Source organism: Bombus terrestris, chromosome 14 (genome assembly GCF_910591885.1).
Source record: "Bombus terrestris chromosome 14, iyBomTerr1.2, whole genome shotgun sequence".
Classification (NCBI taxonomy): Eukaryota; Metazoa; Arthropoda; class Insecta; order Hymenoptera; family Apidae; genus Bombus; species Bombus terrestris.
The window spans coordinates 10,322,472-10,342,652 of NC_063282.1; the positions used below are offsets into that span (position 1 = coordinate 10,322,472).

Genomic DNA, 20,181 nt, shown 5'->3' on the forward strand with positions numbered 1-20,181 from the left:
GCGCATCAATCGAATCGGAGCGTACCGCGCACACGCGCATGTAACACTTTACGTAAATTCCTCCACGCGTGTATTATTCACCACTGCTCTGTTAATTTGCCTTTAATTTAACGACACGGTATCTACAACATACCTGCAACAAATTTAACAATTACATCTGAGATATTATAACATTTATTAATTATTTATCGATATCGATGAAATTTAATTATGTATTTGACTGCGGATTATTATGCAAATTTACATTTTTGTCAGTACAAGGAAAGGAATAGAATCTGAATAGAAATTTATAACATCTATAAAAAAAATAACGGCAAATACGCTATCTTGGAAGTTTGATGTATTTTTCCCTATTGTATATATTCTACCGTATTCTATTTTTATAATTCTTTATTTTTCCATTTCTTGAAATTTCGTATAAATGCACAGAAATCCGTAGTCTACTTGATCACAATTTTTTCAAATTCAAGTCATTTTCATTCGTATCACACTTTACCCGTAAGTCTCTGAAATATGAAAAAGTTGAGAAGGCGATACGTATACGACTGTGGAAAGTACCTTACAGTATGATAAAAAAGTGAAGTGTTACGTTCCAATTTCGATAAGCGGCGATTTATACGAAATAAACAGAAACGCAGCGATACAGCGTTCCTATTACCGCCGTCGAGTTTGCCATTATTACGGCTACAATCGGTAGCATTATTATTCGCAGTTTCAATTGAATTTCGTGATACAGAGAACAGGATCGCGTTCGTTCATCGAACGAGACCCGACCGGTGTCGGACGATCGATCGAAAAAACATTAACGTTTCGATAAAAGTCCTATCGACCGGCAGCAATCCATAGTTTGGCATTCAATTTGAAACAAGGCTTGATCAAACTTCTATTAACTCCACAAATTGGATACCTCGACTGTCACGACCACGCAGTAACTGGGGTCCTCTTATTTTTCCCTTCCAACCGGTCGGTTTCTTCTTTAATGCGAATAGTTTCCGTTTAACGATTCGGAAATCATCGTCGGACGTTCCAATTCCATCGAAAACTTTGTGTTTCAGCGTCGTTTGCTTCACCCGTGTCCGATTAAAGTGCTGTTACAATAACAGTTTCGACGCACGCCATATCGGCCAAGTAATGGCTCAATGCTTATTAACTCTTTAACCGTATCGATTTCTGAATTAGTAACTTATTTCGGCCATGGATTTAAAATTTCGTTGAACGATCGGATCTTTTCGTTTTTGTTTGCTCAGAATTTATCTTTTACTCCTTAAACGAAACAAACTTTTGAGTATAATTTCTCTGAGATATAAGAACGTTATATTTTGACCTCCATTTTGAAGTATAATTAATTACAGTTTCAATAATATAAAATACTATAATGTATAAAATATTTACCTACATGAGGAAGTCATTATTTCTTTTGGAATTCCAATATGTTTCAAACTTTTGTGGTAGAATTATGTACATGGGTAGTAGACATTAGGATCCTACTTGTCGTTATTTCTACTTAATTCTACTTATACCTGAGGAAACGATTTGGATAACTGGATATCTTATAACAGGAGATCGCTGATTTTCTTCACTATCTATAATTTGTCACTGAAATAACCAGAGAGCATGTTCGAATAACTGTATTCGAACGTATGTTACCCATTCTTTTGCTTGCCAACGTACGCAAAATTGTAAGCGATTGTATAATTGGAATAAGATTCACCAATAGTTCGATGTACAATGACTTACCAACCAGTAACATTAGATTCCATTGCACATTACAGTTACAAGCTAAATGACTAATGTTGTTAGTATGTTAACTAACTATATAGATCCTACCAATTCTTTTGTTTATATAAGTATATAAGAAAGTTATCAATAATATGATAGATATAATATTGACACATACATCAATATAAATGTACCTCTAGATCTTACAGAACACAGAAATGATGTATATTTCATATTATAATGATAAGTCAGGTATTGACATGGTTTTATTTCTTTCGAACATCATAAAACAGTTTAGATAAAAGGGACTAAGTAATTTTCTATGTTAAAACACTTACGCAACAAATTCAGTATCTTGTTTTTTCTAGCCAACGGATAAAAAACACAATATATGTGACAACATCGAAATTAATTATCTCTGTAGTGTTTACATCCATGTGACACCTTAATTGCTAATTAAGGTAACTACGCGAAAAATCTATGAATTATTTATAATTTTATGTAGTTTTAATATTCTGCTATTTAATATGCATGCAGCTGACACAGATGATCCAAGGTAATTTATTAGCCCGACTTGAAATCGTTAATTACGCGGCTGCATTTGGATCGCGTTTTTCCAATTTCGCCGCGAATTTTTCGTAAATCCGCTCGTTTCATATCGTCGTCCATTCAAGATTATTGATGAAAAATCAGTGAACCTGAAATAATTAATGATACGACACAGTAAATCGATGTATTTCGATTAAATCCGATGAGATTTTGTTTAAATTAATCGCTCTTCAAGTACGTTGACTCAATTACCCTCGCTCATACCTGCCCTCAATTATACTCATTTTTTTCACGTTTAATATAAAGCTTAATAAAACCGGGAAACGAGTGAATTTCTATAATATTTTTGCAGTCCATGGATGATTATCACATTCAGTATTTAATGAATATAAACCGCGCACATTAAGCGTTTACTGTATGAACATTGATTTTGACACATTAACTTTTATGATCATTGAATATATTCAGTTTATTGATAAAAATTCGTCGAACAATCAACATCCTTAATCAGCGATAGGTCATTTTGATTTGAAATAAGTAGTTTTTAAGTACTTTTGTAATAACTTTTTGCCTCTCATATTACTAGACTCAGCATCTAATTATCAAAATGTTTTAAATATTTTTATTAAAATTACGTAATAATATTAATTGAATGGTGCTTGTTACTATAACGGAATATTAAATAATTATGGATCATGTAAATGAAATTGTTGATTGTACCTTCTATCGGCAAATTATTTCCCTCTTTCTCAATTATGTTAATACTAGTGTGAGTTCAATGACTCTTTGGTAATTATAAAAAATAAAAGTAATTCGATAAGTTACATTGTTTTTAAAAGATTTGTGTATCTGAAATTTCCCCTTCCTGGATAATAATTAATAAATAACTATTAATTTCAACATAAAACAATTCTCTACCAAGATTCCATGCTTTTAATCGTATTCGTAAAAATATGATCTTGCACAAATACTCGCTAAATTAGCATATTAATAAGACATCTAGAGAGTTGACAAGGTACACCCTTTTATCGATCAGCTTATCAATCGTATCGCGGAAATCGAGCAATCTTGAAAGCTGAGTTGACCTACCTCGAAGAAATAACCATGACCTGTACTACGATTATACGCCTGGCTGACCGTACGATGAACAACCAGTATGGTACGCATACATATAACGAATAACTTAGGCGGGCACCAGAGCGTTTCTCTACACCGTTACTCGTATTGAAGTCTTTTCTTTTCGCGTGTTGGTCACCTTGTTTCGTATCGAAGTTTCATACGGCGCTGGATATCGGCAGGAATGGTAAAAAGGTGCCTTGGGCTCGATATCGAGGAAAAATTCCAAGGCGACCCACGTTAATTAAAGAAATTACTTTATTTATAGTCGTGAGAGGTCACTCAACGCTATCGTCCAGATGTTCAGATGAAAAAACGGCCGTCTCGAGGACAGTGACACGGCTGAACAGATGTTATTTCACGGTGAAATAGTTCAAAAGTTTGTTAGTAAAGTATGTTAATGATTAATGCACTCCTGTTACCGCGAAACGTTCGCTCAACTATGAAATTCTTCGTTGCCATGCCCGCATTGTATTTTGTATCATTAACACCAAGATTACGGCATTCTTTCACCTCTTTTTATCTTGCCCCTCTCTGTCGCTGAATCTCATCTTTAATTACGATCAAACGTAGCGTAAACTCATGCTGATGGTGTATGTATGTACACTATCGTTCAAAAGTATTCAGATACTTGATCTTTATTATTCACAGGATGTATTTTAATTAGAAAAGTGCATATTGTAAAGCTACACTATGGATATTTTGACGCATTAAACAATAAATAAATGATGAATTAAATCGTCCGAAGTGACCCAATGCTTTTGAGCGGTAGTGACAGGTATTTATGTACGTTGTACATCGTTTATAAGATCTTGTTATGAAAATATACGCGATAGATAACGGCATCAGCGGAGACTGACGTAAGAGATAATTAAAAGTGTGATTGAATTTCCATAGATAGTTTTATCTCTAAGTGTCCATGAATATTATATTTCAAGGCAATTGGAAAGGAAAAAACTACATGCAAGAAGGAAATGAATTACATACCAGGAGGTCACGAATGTCGTTCGAGCAAACCTGTGTAGATGAATGACTGTCGTATTGTTTCAGGTTGCCGCCACCGTTGCCCAGGATTACGAGGTCTCTGACATCCAGTGCAGCGGCGCAGGATCAGCAGCCGATCTCCTGACAGCGAAGATCAAAAGACCAGTTGGCTTCAGAGGGGCGCCGCTCTTTGCCGACGACAGATCCGCCAATCCGCTTACCGACATTCACTGCCAGATCAGGCCAGATCCCAATGATCCTCAGGAAGATAACTATTTCCTGAAGGTGACTGACTTCTCGAGATGCGGCATCCTGAAGAGAAACGTGAGTCATCGATCGAAATTTTGTTTCCTGCGCTCGTTAATTGTCCGTGTCCGCATTTTGTTACGCGCATCAATAAACCGAAACCGATCAACTAATAAATGCTTTCATATTACCAACTTGTCACGTAACTGATCGCAAAATTCGATCATCAATCGCTTCTTGCTCAGATCAGATGATCGTTGAACACACGCGACATCTATGATTATCTTGTATGTACATTTAGGGAAGATTTTTATATATTTCTAACGAAACTTAACTACAGTATAACAATATAAATATCGTACATTGCAAACTACTCTGACATATCGTATGAATTTATATAATGCGATTGTATATTACCGTAATTGTTAAAAAATGAGTATTCAAAATATTTAAATCTAGCACTTGAAAGAATCTTGAAATTTATCATTGACATTACATATAGATATGAGCTGTTAGTTATCTAACTCGTTAAGGACCAAATAATGAAGTACATAAATAATTAAATAAAAAATACATAAAAGCTAGGAAAGAGATACGATGAAGAAAATTTTATTGTCATTAGGGTTTCATTCACCTGCGAGTATGGTTTCCGGCATTTCCCGGAGTCGTCATGCTAGCCGATCAAGAATTAATCTTAATGTGCCGACCACCTGAGCCCACGTTACTCCGTCACAAAGCTGCCGGTTTCGCTGGAACCTTGTAAGTTGTTGTTCCACATTGACAAGATCGTGTTTTATCTGATAACTTCTATGGAAACAGACATGAATTGCAAAGAGACTCGAATAAATATTTACTTTGTTTAAAGTTATTTATGGTATTGGTGATAATTCTGATCGTTTAATTATCTAGATCATCGACAAAAGTATATATGTATGTACATATATATAATAAAACTTTCAGCAGTTCATTCTATAAAAAAAAAAATAAGCGTAAACAAAAATTTTCATGTTGGCACCGTATTGCGGAAGATATTTGAAACATTTCGTGTACAAATTTTGTTTTCTAAATTTTGAAATTCTAATCTCTTTCAGTCCTCACGGGGCAAGAGTATCTGGGGTGGTCGAAGAAACACCTGGACGACTGGAGTACGAGGTAGCCCTTTACCGCGAAGCTACGGGCAACGTATCGGACGCATCGGGGTCACAGACTGTCGATCAAGCGGTTCCCATTGGTACAAAGCTTCAGTTAAGAGCTCGAATCAGTGCAGACAGTGCATGGGGTTACATTAAACTGTTGGAAGTGACCGTTAGTCCCGATCCCGATCAGCCTCACGCACCAGGAAGTGTCGTGTTGGTGAAGGACGGCTGTAGAAATCGAGATTTCGCGTCAATAATTCCTCATCAACCAGCCCGTTATCGAGAGAGAAAGAACGAAGTTTTCCTCGATTTCGAAGCCTTTCTCCTCAGTTCCATGAGAGAACGTTCCACGCTATGGATTCACTCGCAGATCAAGGCTTGCATGGAACCTCAGGACTGCCAACCGGTAAGGACATAATTTACGGTCCAATTTAACTTGTGGTTGACGACTGAATGAGTGGCTATTCACCTGTTCAGTTTTGTAATTCGCTGTCTGACACAACAAAAACATTCGTCCTTTAGAGGGCTCGTGCTTGGGAGTTTGCGGTTTTTCAAATAATTGTTTGGGCGCGTTTTCGTAAATGCGAACGGTTCAAACATAAAAACGAGATTGACGTACTAAAATGATAAAGAAAGAATCTAAATTCATAATGCATTTGTAATTAATTCGATTGATATGTCAAATTTATACTTTTATTTTCTTAAATTACAAATTGTTAATTATTTAAAAATCTCTTTGTGATCAAGTGACAGTACAAGTGTCAATATTTAGTAACAGAAGATGGCAAAATTAATATTTTAAACGATCATAATTTAAAAGTGTTAACATTGGCAAAAGTGTTTCTTCTATTTACAGAAATCGTAAGAATAAATAACATATAACAACCTATTTACAGGATTTTTGTCTCGATCTTTTTGAACCATCGGGACACGGAAAAAAGAAAAAACGATCTATCGTAGAAGGTACGAACGAATATTTTCCTAAAGTCGACCGCTTGATAAAGGAATACAACGATTCGATACCTTATACGAAATTTAAGGAAAATATCGAATACACGGTGATGATGCCTGATGGTGAGTTAAAAAAAATTCCACTCTTTAAACTCATTAATACTAAAATAGTAATTGCTATTTTCAAGTATTTAAAACATATTTTTATTGTCATCGTTGAATTATGTAATTTTAATAATATGAATCTTCAAAATTCATCACCTACGTATTTTGTGATTTCTAGATATATATCAGAAAGTGACTGCTGGACTTGAAAACAGTTGCGGTAGTTTTCTTTACGTTGCAACAGGACTTGGTGCACTTCTGGTTTTATCAGCTTTTATCATGTGCTATCTTGCAACAAGACTTCACAATTTGTCATCAACTATACCACAAAATAAATCAATCGACGAACTAGTACGAGATCGTGCTAGAAAATATTCTGAACAAACACCAGGCTACACCGGCCGATCTACGGTACAATAGCAAAATGCAAATATTATATTACATATGTACTTTATTATGCTCAATCAAAATGAAACAGTAGTTTTCGTGAAATGAAATAAGAAACCAAATTAACAAAACGACTTATGGTACGGATATAAGCAAAATATCATACAAAAATAATACAATAAATACAATAAATTGTATTATAACGTAATATTTTTTTTAATATCTGTGAGCGTTAAGAAATTATACTAAACTAAAAACACAGAGTTTAAAAAATATATGAAACTAATATATTTAATTAATACACTTAATGTATATTATTTAAGGTAGATAAGATAGATAAAATTTGATAAGACTTGGTAGAATTACTGCAAAGATACGGATATGTTATATATTATTACATATTTGTGTGTAACAAAAAAAAAAACAAATGTAATTTACGAACTTTAGCAAATATTAAATTCTTCATTATTGCTCTTCGTAACTGATCATTCACTTTTGCACGTTTTATACAACAAATTGCACGAAAAATTTATTTTATTTTATTTCTCACATTAAATACTTATTACATAATTGCAAATCTACTTCTCCGCTATTTCAACATTTTATTAAACGTGCAGTGCTATTACGTGACCTGAAACAGTGCGTATATAATCTTTAATAGTAAGTAATCCTAAATGAACTGTATTAATTTATTCATTATAGAATAATTTACTCATATCCGTTACGGTTGAATATAACTATAATGTATTTTCTTTTGAGGGTGATTGTATACATTTGACTCAATGTACATACATACAGTAGTAGAATACTATTTGTTGTTTATAAAGAAAATGTTATCATTTAAAGATTCTAACTACAAATTTCTTAATTGGTCGAATAAACGAATAGGTATAGAAATATTACAAAATAATTACTGTATTAATATAATCGCATATAAGTTATTTATTGCAAAATAAAACATCACTGCATTTTTATGCATGTCACACATTTAGGAATATTAAATTATTGATAGAAATTAAATCGATTGCTCCATTTCGCAATATTTTATAGCATGTCATTCTATTACATGTTTATGAATATAACATAATGAGGGATGTGGTAATGCTGTGCAATCGCGCGTATATAAATTAGGATACAAGGGCGGACTAGGACTCAAATTTTTATTGTAGAAATATAAAAATGGGACCTCTTGTGTTCTTATCTAATACGCATGCACATTCATACAGTAAATATGTGTGTGTAATTCAATTAGCGAGCGGCATCAGTTGCATGCCTGATTAAACAAGAACAGAAAGGTCCTATGCAGAATTCTCTTTCAATTCCCACATCGCATCCACTTACACGCTAACATACGACTCGCGTACTCTATCTTTATATCTCTATGAGTTTTACTGGGAGATTACAATTCTACATAGAGCGGATCCAAGTCAGTAAAACCTCTAAACCCTACTGTCTCACCGGGAATTTTTCTAAACCCCCCAATAGCTAGTCCGCCTCTGTAGATACAATTTATAACAATCAACTTTACTTAAATAAAATAGAGCATATAAGAAAACAATTCTACATCAAATAGATTTCGGTCTACAAATAATAAGAGCGTAATAAGAGCAAAATAAAAACGTAGAACAAATTGCATACTTTGTATCACGATCAAAATGTATCTTTGGTTAATATTTAGTTTCAAGTAAAAATAATGTAACATGATTATGTTACAAAATGTGGCACTTACGATTTATTTTACAATTTTAACATTTGTTTATAAATGTACATTTTCCTTGTACAATGCATTGTCAATTCGTATTAATTAAATACACATGTATTTGATAATAACGATTACAAATATTATTTCTTGTATACACAATAAATCTACAAATACTGCACAATTAAATATTGTAAAAAAAATATTGATTGGAAATGTATAAAATTACAATACATTTCATAGGACAATTATACTATAATAAACAATTTATTTAAATAATTTTGCTACTATTATCTTTAATTATTATAATATTGTGTCTTTATGTGCTATGAAGAATATATATAGTTATCTTTCCTTCCAAATAATTATGCAAAATTATTATAGTCATACTCTAACTATATTCTAAGTTATAAGAAAAAATATTTAATGTAAAAACAGATTTAAAAATAATCATAACATTCCACAAATTAATCATTTAAGAGTTAATAAGATAGATTTAATAATTTATACTTATAAATTTATTTGCTATTTCCACTTTATGTGCTATACAAAAAGAATCCAATTATAAACTAGATTTAACTAAGTGACTATGAAATTAAAAATATACATGTTTTGGTTGTAAAATGTTTATAAAATCATTTGCTTAAATTTTTAATTTCATATAGAATAATTATAGTAATAAAATAGTGCATATATTGTCAAAAAAATAAACAATGCCTTAAATATGACGATAAAATCTCTGTAAAAAAAAATACATAAAATATATAAATAAAACCTAACATTGTAAAAGTTTCACTTTTATATAATATTCACATCATGATACATAATCAAAAGCTTATTAATAATATCCTAGTACCAAGTTTTAATACCAGATTTATATATATGTGTGCATATTTAGACTTAGCATGTAACATAAAATAAACTTCTCTAAACCTTCCTAATTAGAAATATTTAAGTTTACAAATATTCACAATCTTTTGCATACCTTTATCGTTGTATTTGTTTCTGTCGTTGAGTTGTTGGAAAAAAAATTGTCTATAATATGTTAATACCTTAAATATTTAGCATGATTATAAATATTTAAACCACACATATTTTTAAATAAAATTAAATAATTTAAATATTAGTGTGATATCATATTTACAAATATGTTCCATAAAATATAATTATCACACACTTTGAGTGTACAGAATAAATTATTCAGTCCTTTCTTTTTTCTGAGACTTTATAAGGGCTTCGTAAGCTGCTTGTTCTTTTTTTTCCTTCTTTAAATTCCTATTTTCGAATTCCAACCTGCAATTAAGCACTATATCAAAACATTGTGAGTCTGTCTTAAAACGTTGGGATATGCAAATGTTTTACAATCTTAATTATGATAAAATAAATAAATTATAAATTTCTTTGTAAAGAATACAGACTTACACAAACTACACATAAATAGAAATATAAGATGAATCCATGAAGTGTTTGATAGCATAAACTTGCATATCCCATTATAAAAGCATGAAAGATGAATGATATAAAATTTCAAACTAAAGTAAGGAAAAAGATGTTTATTTGAAGCTGAATGAAGAATGACAAAATGCAAGATGGCAAGATTCAACATATCGACAGTTGTTCAAGTTTTTAATTATTATTATTTTAATTATAATTATTATTATATTTAATTATTATGTATTGTTTTAATTATTATATGTAGTTCTTGTAGATCTTGAGTAATATTGAGTATCGACTATATTTATATTATAAAAAAAATATTATATGAAATAAAAATATTTCTATATCTTTTATTTAATGAAGTATGATAATTTCAAATGCTCATTAAAGTTACACAATCATTATTAGATATATTTAACATTTTTAATTATATTTATGTTTAATATAAATGTAAATATTTTATAATATTAAAATATAATATTAAAATTAAAAATTATTCTCAACATTTATTATTACTCATTTTCATTTCTTTTAAAACAGCACAATTAATTTCAAAATTTTATTTTTGTTTAGTTTTAATCTTGTATTTTAAACTAACAATATGTTAATATTTAATATATTAGATTTATGCACATTATATGTAATTTTAATTTGGAATCTAACAGTAATCTTTGTAATAATTTATAAATTTTTTTTAATCATACATCCACTTACAGCATATAAAAATAACGTACCTGTGAAGAATTATGCGTTCAACAATTTTCTCCGTTGTCATGTCATTACCACTATCCAATAATTTAAATTTATTCTGTCTTTTAGGTTCAATATATGGGTCTGAACCATCCTCAGAAGGCATGATAGGAGTCTGACCATGACAAACAATAGCTACATCAAAATGTTCCATAAGATCTTTAGTAACTTCATATGGAGCCCCAATTACTACTTCATTAACGTACTATATGTAAATCAAATAACAGACTTTAAACATACTGTAGCTCAACTGGTATTTTATAAGATATTTGAAATAATATTTTATTTCTTACTTTGCATGCCAGCACACTAAGTACTCTTTCATGAAGATTCATAATTGGATGATTACCATATTTGTATCTATTAACCACTGGATCTGTATGAAGTCCAACTATAAGATAATCACCTTCTTTTTTTGCAACTTCTAGGAAATCTAAATGACCAACATGAAAAAGATCAAATGCTCCTGCTACATAAACTATTTTATCTCCAGGTTGTGGACTTTTCCCATCACTGAATTGGATAATTTTTTGTGTAGTAGGTAAGAATTGTGAACAACCTGTCCATGGACTTCGTGCTGTTCTATCTTGACCCATGCTTTTACTAGGTTCTCTATCAACACTATATTCACTATCTCCTTGTTTAAAATGTTGCCGTGTCATTAATAACATTCTGCCTACTAGATCAGTTGTTGACACACCAGCTGTTCTCTGAACTTCCCTGTAATAATTATATTTACTTATATTTTATTTATTCCTAACTTTTATTATTATTTATATAACTCTCTTATATTAATTTATTTTATATATACCTATAACGACCTGCTGCTTTGACCAAATGGTACGTGTCTACACCATCCGCTGTCATGGTGATATCATCACCATGAACACAAAAATCACAATTGTATTTGTCTAATGTTTCTAAAGTCGTAACATAAGGTGCTCCTTCAACTACCTCATCTACCCACTTGATACCACGAACCATTTTGTACCTAATGTAAATATATTTAATTACAGAACAACCATAAATTAATTTGCTTTAATGCTAAAAGTATAATAATTTGCTTATGATATTACTTGCACAATATTAATTATTTTTTATATATTTATACATAATTAACAAAAATTGCTATAAAAGTTATTTAAAATTCAAAGTAATTCAATTGTTTTATTTGAATAAAGACATACCTTTCTTGTTCCATAAATACTGGTGGTCCCTTATGCTTAGTAATTTCTTCATCTGTATGTACACCCACAACTAGATAATCACCTAATGCCTTCGCTTGACGCAAAGAATTCGCGTGGCCAAAATGCACCATGTCATAGCTGTGTTGAAAAAATAATCATTTGAAAAATATATTTGTACATTTATAACGAAATGTACAGGTGAAAAGTTTAAATGTATTTGTTTGATAGCGGAATTCGCATAGTTTAATATAATAAAAGTTTTATAAATTGTCTCATACATAATACGTTAAAACGTAAAAAAGAATGAAAACGGCAATTATAACAGTGTCACAAATATGAACTACTCAAAATTATCACTGTAATTTCTGTTATACGTATAATTTTCTATCACTGTATACATATAATTGTATCATTCGTATCAAAACTTTATTGATTGACATCCTATTAACAAAAAGTCATAGTCATACACCAATTGCGGACAACAAGCACGTAAAATTTAAATTAAGTATAGGACAAATATAATTTAGTAAGAACTTACCATCCATCACACCATACCCTTACTTCCTTGCGATTTTCTGTCATAATGAATGAAATTGATATTTATAATACAAAATAGAAAAAATTCTTTTGCTCAATAAATAATAACCGGTAACTACGAAGCACACTACACGAAATCTTGGAGTGCACTGCGCTGACTGCGCGTATTGCCGACTCACGCGTCATTCGTCGCGTCATATACTTTTCATCAATTCATCCCCACTTCGATTATCATTAATATGCATATGTGTATAATACTGTATTAGTAGTAGACGATATATATGTATAAATATATATATCTTGGATATATCTCATAAATCATCGAAATTGAAAAAATAAAATTATGTTCTTTACCTTGCAATTATGAGATTATTGCAATTAAGTTCTAAGGATTTTTTGATGAACATATGTCTGATTCATTCACCGATAGCACTTATATCTCACTTTCGCCTTCGAATCTCCAATAATTTATAGGTACATACTTAAAACGGAAATTCACCGGAAAATTAAGATAAATTTCCTATGGTACACTATACTAAATTTAAAAATATTTGTTCCAATATGTACAGAATCGTACCCATCAAAATTAAAATATAGCACGCCTTAGGAAACATTTTAGCCTTTGACGTAAATGATTTCGTATATATGTGTTAAAGCAAATATTTTTTAATTTAATACAGTGTACCATAATTCAACTTAGCTTATCAGTGGATTTTTGACCTTGAGCGAAAAAGCTGAAAAAATAACTGGCAATTTTCACACACCTACCTCCCTTGTTAACATACACAACTCGGTTCCAACATGCGTCTGTTATCGAAGTAATACTGTTGCTTAGCAATTGTAAATATTTAAAAATTTAATAATTGGAATCGTTCGTAAAGTTTTTTACAATAGTAGATTTTGTATAATATATTGGAATAATATCCATATATTAAATATGTAAAGTGATTTGCAATTAAGTATTGTGAGCCGAAACAATTTATTTTATGTTACAAATTTTTTAATATTTCTTAATTTCGTAAGATCTACCTATATTCCTATAAATTCTATAAATTACGTAATTTGAAATTGATATATTTTTCCTATTTCACAAATTTAATGTTGCAATTAGACATAAACTGGAATAGAAATACACTAATTATGGAACAATAGCATAATGACATAATATAACATTACTACAATGAGAATGGAATACTTCATTATTTATTAGACAATATTGTACAATATAAAAATATTACGACAATTTCAGATCTACAAAATTTACTGTATTAATAAGACATGAATATTTTATTTTTAGAATTCTGACCTAATGATTCTTTAATTTATTCAGCTAACATCAAAAAATATATTCACGCAACATCATAGAACACTAAAATATACAGATTAATATATCATACGCTAAATACTATAAAGAATGACTAATGATATTACAATATAAATTCTATTATCGTAAAAGCAATCAGACAGGCACACACAATCGGCAGTTGTGTAATTCTATCGCAAAAGTGTAACTGTACAAGATTGTGTTGGAATGAATCAATAAACTCTGACCTGATCGCATGATTTCTGATAAATGCCACAATACCACTCAGTAAGAAAGATATCTTTTCGTGGAACAGATAGAACTGATTACTCGCAATGTCACATATTATCGTAATATTTTACCATAAGTGATGAAATAATAAATAAAAAATATTGTTTCAATGAATAAAAACCCTAGTTATTTTTTAACAAAATTTGTATATAGAATATAGTAAACTGATTGTGACATTGTTCCAAGATAATATGAGTTCCTAATTTAGTATTTTTGAATCCAATAAAAAATTTAATGAATACAATTTACCTTCCAAATAAGGAAAGTAAGCTGTGATAAAATTTTATATAGAATTATCGAAATATTTTATACTTATATTATTTTATTAAATGTCTAATACTACACTGCATAGGATATCCTCTACTTAAGAGGATAAATACAATTTAATACGCTGGACGTTTGAAATAATACAGATGATCCATGCATTTACGACTTATACCGATACATTTACAAAAAAACACATCTTTATAAACTAGGCAACTCTGATATAAATAGTCAGCATAAATTAAGTATATTGTTCTGAAATAATTTTTTCATTTTTTACTATTTTTCTTAAAAGTCCCATATTTTAAAGAATATTATTTGTCAATATTTTGTATTCGATTTTATAAACATTTCGTTTTACTTTTGTTTAATGTACCAAATATATTAAGACTTTTAAATAATTAATTTAAGTTGTACGTGAAATATATAGTCGTATTTGCAAGTATCACATGTCAAAAATCATTAGTAACATTCTACCTAACATTACATTTGCATATACACTTTTTATCTTTTTTCTTCATTTTTTTTTTTTTTTTAAGAATGATTATGAATGTCCTTAGATTTTCGTAACCTAGCTTGCTAATACATTTAATCATATTACTTTAACCGGTCATAATATCACGTGCATTTTACTCTACTTTGTGTTTAACCATTGCGAGAAGCACGTTACATAAAAAAACCTGTTCTATAGAACATTCTTTAGTTTGTTTACATTTCTTTACTATATTACATAAAACATTCATTCAAAATGAATTATTTTGTAATTAATAGCCATTTTGTTGTCTATAATTACTGCCACTTCCACCTCCTCCTCCACTGCCTCCATATCCACCATTTTGACTATAACCACTGGAACCACCACCAGACCCTCCTCCATAATTGTTTTGAGAAAATGCTTTACTATTATAGTTGCCTCCTCCCACACCACCTACATAAACATAGATTATTTAATAATGTACATTAAAAGAGTAAAGTAGAAAGAAAATAGAACTCTTACAATTTTTATTTGACGTTATACTGCTATTATTACCATTCCATTTATTTCCTCGATCTCCTCCACCGCCATTAGAACGATCAAATCTGCCACCTCTCTCTCCGTCACGACCACCACGCGAACCACGGGAAGTGCCGCCACGGCCCCCAGAACCACGTCCTCCACCACCTCCACTACGTCCCCCATAACGACCTCCTACAGTAAGAAACATAAAACAAAGATTAAACGCAAAATTAATTACTTCAAAGAAAAATACATACTTTTATAGATATACATACTTTTATAAATGCCTGGATTCCTCGATAATTCATATAGTTTGGGATTTACAACTTGTTTTGCTTCTTCTAAAACTTGAATTAAGTCACTAGCCTTGTGTGCGTTACCAGGAGTGAAAAATGCGTACGCAGTTCCCGTACGCTGTGAACGTCCTGTACGACCAATCCGGTGTACATAGTCTTCAGAATTGGATGGATAATCCAAATTTATCACAAACTTAACATCTTCCACATCTATATAACATTAAAAGTTATAATCATGAAAAACGAAAATTACTTCTGTCTTTGTGGTTCAATTAACTTACAAAGCGAATTAATTAAAGCATTAGTAGACATGTTATGTGCAATACAAATGGAATTAAACAGTATTTTTTTATATATAAAATTTTATGAGATAAAACATTTTATATTAGAAATATTTATTCATCATTATTCATCGTTATCTCCTCAGTCCTTAATTCCACTTATAATTTTCACATGAAATACACAAATGAGTTGACCACAAAGAGCAAATTTTTATATTATTTACCTGTGGTTGCCAAAAGCTGGAAACGTAAATACATTTTTGGAAATGTAGAGGAATCAGAGCTCAGATGGTTCTCATGGAATTCTCACTTTATGCGTTAGCGAGCTGTATATTTACTCTTAGTAACTTCACACCCTTCTCTCCCGCACCAAAGTATGGATCTGTGCTGGTCTTTCAAAATTTGGTCCTTGCGCATTGCTTCCGTGAGGTTGGAACATTGGATGAGCACCATGTGCATTCTCCGATCAACCCCACACGCATTCCATTGTATGAGTAACACCAACATTTATTTTGCACTGTTGGAAGTTTACAAACTTTCTTTTGCACTAATGCATATTTTTAACAATGTGTAAATCGGACATATATAGATTATAAATTTAAACTAAATTTACTTTTTTTAATTTAGCGGAAGTATAATTTAACAAACAGTGCAAAACAAAGTAATGCCGTTTCCTACCCTTCTAATCTAAGAAAATAAATGGTACAACATCTATCCTGTCTAGTAGTCCTTGTTTGCTAGATACCCTAACTCTATGATTTCCATACTTTGGACCGTCGCAGGTACAGAGTGAGAGTGTGTTTTTTCAAGTGGCACGGTGAGCCGAGGCACAGCGTTAGGTTAGCTTGTTGCACGGGGACAGACCAGCAGTCACGCCCCATTCAATTATATATTCCAAAGCAAGCTCTCCAGAGTTCTTATCATTGATAAAACTCCGTCGCATGTGCCTCTGAAAACACATAGAACAGCACGTTAATACCAGACTGACAAGACTTTTCTCAATCAGAACAAAATTTAAAAACATGAATCTTCTATCGTCTTACCTGTTTACCTACACTAATTTCAATGCTGAAATACTTTGACTTACTTTTAATTCCAATATTGATAATAATAATATAGCGCTATAATCAGGAATTATGATGTTCCTCAGAACATAACTCACATTTTAAATTAATATTAAAATATTCATTTATTAAAATTAATAAAACTTTATTAAGAAAATATTACGTTATAGAATTTATAGATTATTAGAGATTAAAAGTATGTCAAAATCCACCTAAATTGTAATAAAACTAAAATTACAAAGTATCCCTTCAGTATTGTTGTGCTGAAAAGACGAAAATAACAGCATTAACTTTCTGTTTGTGATTTTATAATATATCATTAAGTTCCCTAAATAATGAGTTAATGGAAATCAATTAAAATATCCTAAACGAAATAGGAAAGAGACCTGAATCAGTAATTGTATTAATTGATAGTTCTCTTCTTGAACCTCTGTGTTTTTTAAACAATTTCCATTCACACCAAGAAAGGACTAATGTCAATCAGTCTGGCACATGCCGTTATCCGTTGCCACATCACAATTATACAACTCTCACAAATGTGAAATAACCATCGCAGCCTGACCCTTACATCATACCCACTTGTATGTAAACGGATTCTTACCTAATCCTCTTGCTGCAACGTCTGTAGCTACTAGAATGGCAGATCTGCTATTCCGGAACTCTGAAATAAATTCTCTAGTATTGGACAGAATATGTTTATATACATAAAATTTTACAGTTAATACTTACGATTTAATACATAATCTCTTTCTTGTTGGCTTTTATCTCCATGGATGCCAATTGCTTGCCATCCATACCTATTAATTGCACGTGTTATATCATCTACTTTCCTCTTAGTTTCAACGAAAATAATAGTTTTATTCTCTGGTTCATTTGATATTTCTTCTAAAAGTTTCATAAGTTTACCCTCTTTTTCATATTCTTCACATACATCAACAATTTGAAGGATATTATGATTAGCAGCTAATTGTAGAGAACCAATATTAATTTGTATATAGTCAGTTAAAAATTCTTCTGCAAGATTGCGAACTTCCTTTGGCCATGTTGCTGACCACATAAGAGTTTGTCGATCAGGTCGGATCTGTTCTACAATTTTTCTAATTTGTGGCTCAAAACCCATGTCAAGCATTCTGTCAGCCTCATCAAGTACTAAGTATGTGCATCTACGTAAATTTGTTGTACCACGTTCTAGAAAGTCGATAAGTCGTCCAGGTGTTGCTATGCAGATTTCAACACCTCGCTCAAGATCACGAGCTTGAGGACCTTTTGGAGCTCCACCAAAAATACATGTATTTCTTACTTGTGACGAAATACCAAAATCTGATGCAACTTGTTGAATTTGCTGTGCAAGTTCTCTTGTTGGTGCTAAAATCAAAGCTATAGGACCATCATTTCTATTTAATCTTGGTTGATGATTTATATGTACTATTGCTGGTAAAATATATGCTAATGTTTTCCCAGACCCAGTTTGAGCAATTCCAACCATATCACGTCCAGATAAAGCAATAGGCCACCCTTGTGCCTGAATTGCAGTTGGTTCTCCAAAACCTTGCCTGCGAATTTCATTTAACACATAGTCTGGAAATCCACCTTCCTCAAAAAATATATTTGGCCCTGGCACATTTGTTCCTTTTACAGTAATTTCTTTATCTGAACGATAAGCTTCAACTAAATGTGAACTTCGAGTTGTAACATTAGGATGAGGTTGATAGAAATCTTTCCTAAATGGTGGTAATGTACTCATATCCCATCTTGGTTTTCGAAGCCGTTCCCCAGGTTGCCGGTTTTTAAAATTATTGTTTCCAAAATTACTATCTCTATTGGAATTACTACCAAATCTCCCACTTCCACTACTTCCATCTCGACCACTAAAACGACCTCCTCCGCGTACTCCTCCTCCCCCTCTTCTATCACTACGTTCACGATCACGATACGCCCTTAAACATAAAGTAATTTATATGTATTAACTAAATGTGAATACAGTACACAGTTTATATACATAGATATAATTATGTGAACAGTTGAAAGTCATATTATAAAAAATATTTTCTTTTCTAATATATCATATATCATTTATAACATAAGTATATGTATTTAATACTATTTTAATCATATGAAGTAAATTAAATTTTAATAATATAGCTTAAACACGTGCTGTGAATTCGTGAGATTATAATTATAAAATCAAGATCCATATATTTCATACTTATAAAAACAAATTATTAATATTAAAACTTTCTTTTAATAACTAATATGTTACAAATAAGTTTAAAAGCCAGATATATATTAAGTACGAGCGCAAAAATTTCGTTAATATAAGAACAATATGGAGTAAAGCAGTCAATCATAGGCATCAAATGTCAATAAGAAATTTAAGGGAAATAAGTATTTTTACGTAATGGTAATAGAAATTTCATATAACTTACATTCTCATAAAGATACTTATTACTTCAAAATTAGAGTTACGATGATTTTCCTGAATAGAAACACGTACCACTAACAAGAACCAAGCAAAAGTATGTTCTACTTTCTACTACGCGTTCTCGTTATACGATTCGAAGAGGATCTGTGAAACAAATATCATGGCGTCGTATTGTATCAGGAAATACCTCCATTTTACTTTCAATTTTATCATTTTATATATATTAATACTTTTATCATTTAAACATACTTTAACCATGTACAAAATATTTTATTTCTTTTTTTTCAACTATTAAAGTTTAAATATTAAGTATAAATATCTTGTGAAATATAATTGCATAAAATACCGGAAATAATAGTATCGAGTAGGGAAAGATACATTAAAATAAAATATCGGATTGATAAGCAAACTATCAACTTATTAATGTCTTTTGTTTTTATAGCTTATAGGTAAGAACAAC

General features: G+C 30.9%; 3 protein-coding genes and 1 long non-coding RNA gene across 6 annotated transcripts; 1 reads left to right on the forward strand and 3 right to left on the reverse strand.

The window, feature by feature from the left end:
* Positions 1–178: 178 nt before the first annotated feature.
* On the reverse strand, positions 179–4,499 carry LOC105666501. Its single transcript, XR_002308355.2, has 3 exons — positions 4,372–4,499; positions 1,393–2,417; positions 179–1,263 (listed from the first exon to the last, which is right to left on the reverse strand). It is a non-coding gene; the product is annotated as an uncharacterized LOC105666501 (long non-coding RNA).
* Positions 4,372–8,798, forward strand: LOC100645691. The gene is made up of 5 exons (XM_012316536.3): positions 4,372–4,692; positions 5,237–5,373; positions 5,706–6,156; positions 6,647–6,824; positions 6,985–8,798. The coding sequence occupies exons 1-5, from the start codon at positions 4,414–4,416 to the stop codon at positions 7,224–7,226; spliced, it is 1,287 nt and encodes a 428-aa protein (XP_012171926.2). The 5' UTR covers positions 4,372–4,413; the 3' UTR covers positions 7,227–8,798.
* Positions 8,112–12,993, reverse strand: LOC100644269 (ethanolamine-phosphate cytidylyltransferase). Of its 2 annotated transcripts, none has more exons than XM_012316534.3 (6): positions 12,805–12,992; positions 12,267–12,404; positions 11,891–12,070; positions 11,373–11,799; positions 11,064–11,284; positions 8,112–10,185 (listed from the first exon to the last, which is right to left on the reverse strand). In XM_012316534.3, the coding sequence occupies exons 1-6, from the start codon at positions 12,846–12,848 to the stop codon at positions 10,089–10,091; spliced, it is 1,107 nt and encodes a 368-aa protein (XP_012171924.1). In that variant the 5' UTR covers positions 12,849–12,992; the 3' UTR covers positions 8,112–10,088. The 2 variants fall into 2 exon arrangements, with proteins under 2 accessions (XP_012171924.1, XP_012171925.1); XM_012316535.3 differs by having other exon boundaries at positions 10,155–10,198; positions 12,805–12,993.
* Positions 12,994–13,984: 991 nt separating this feature from the next.
* Positions 13,985–19,925, reverse strand: LOC100648299 (ATP-dependent RNA helicase dbp2). Of its 2 annotated transcripts, none has more exons than XM_048412103.1 (6): positions 19,726–19,925; positions 18,029–19,236; positions 17,901–17,960; positions 15,934–16,164; positions 15,692–15,850; positions 13,985–15,589 (listed from the first exon to the last, which is right to left on the reverse strand). In XM_048412103.1, the coding sequence occupies exons 1-6, from the start codon at positions 19,731–19,733 to the stop codon at positions 15,426–15,428; spliced, it is 1,830 nt and encodes a 609-aa protein (XP_048268060.1). In that variant the 5' UTR covers positions 19,734–19,925; the 3' UTR covers positions 13,985–15,425. The 2 variants fall into 2 exon arrangements, with proteins under 2 accessions (XP_048268060.1, XP_020722094.2); XM_020866435.2 differs by having other exon boundaries at positions 15,659–15,850; positions 19,726–19,920.
* Between the last annotated feature and the right edge of the window lie 256 nt (positions 19,926–20,181).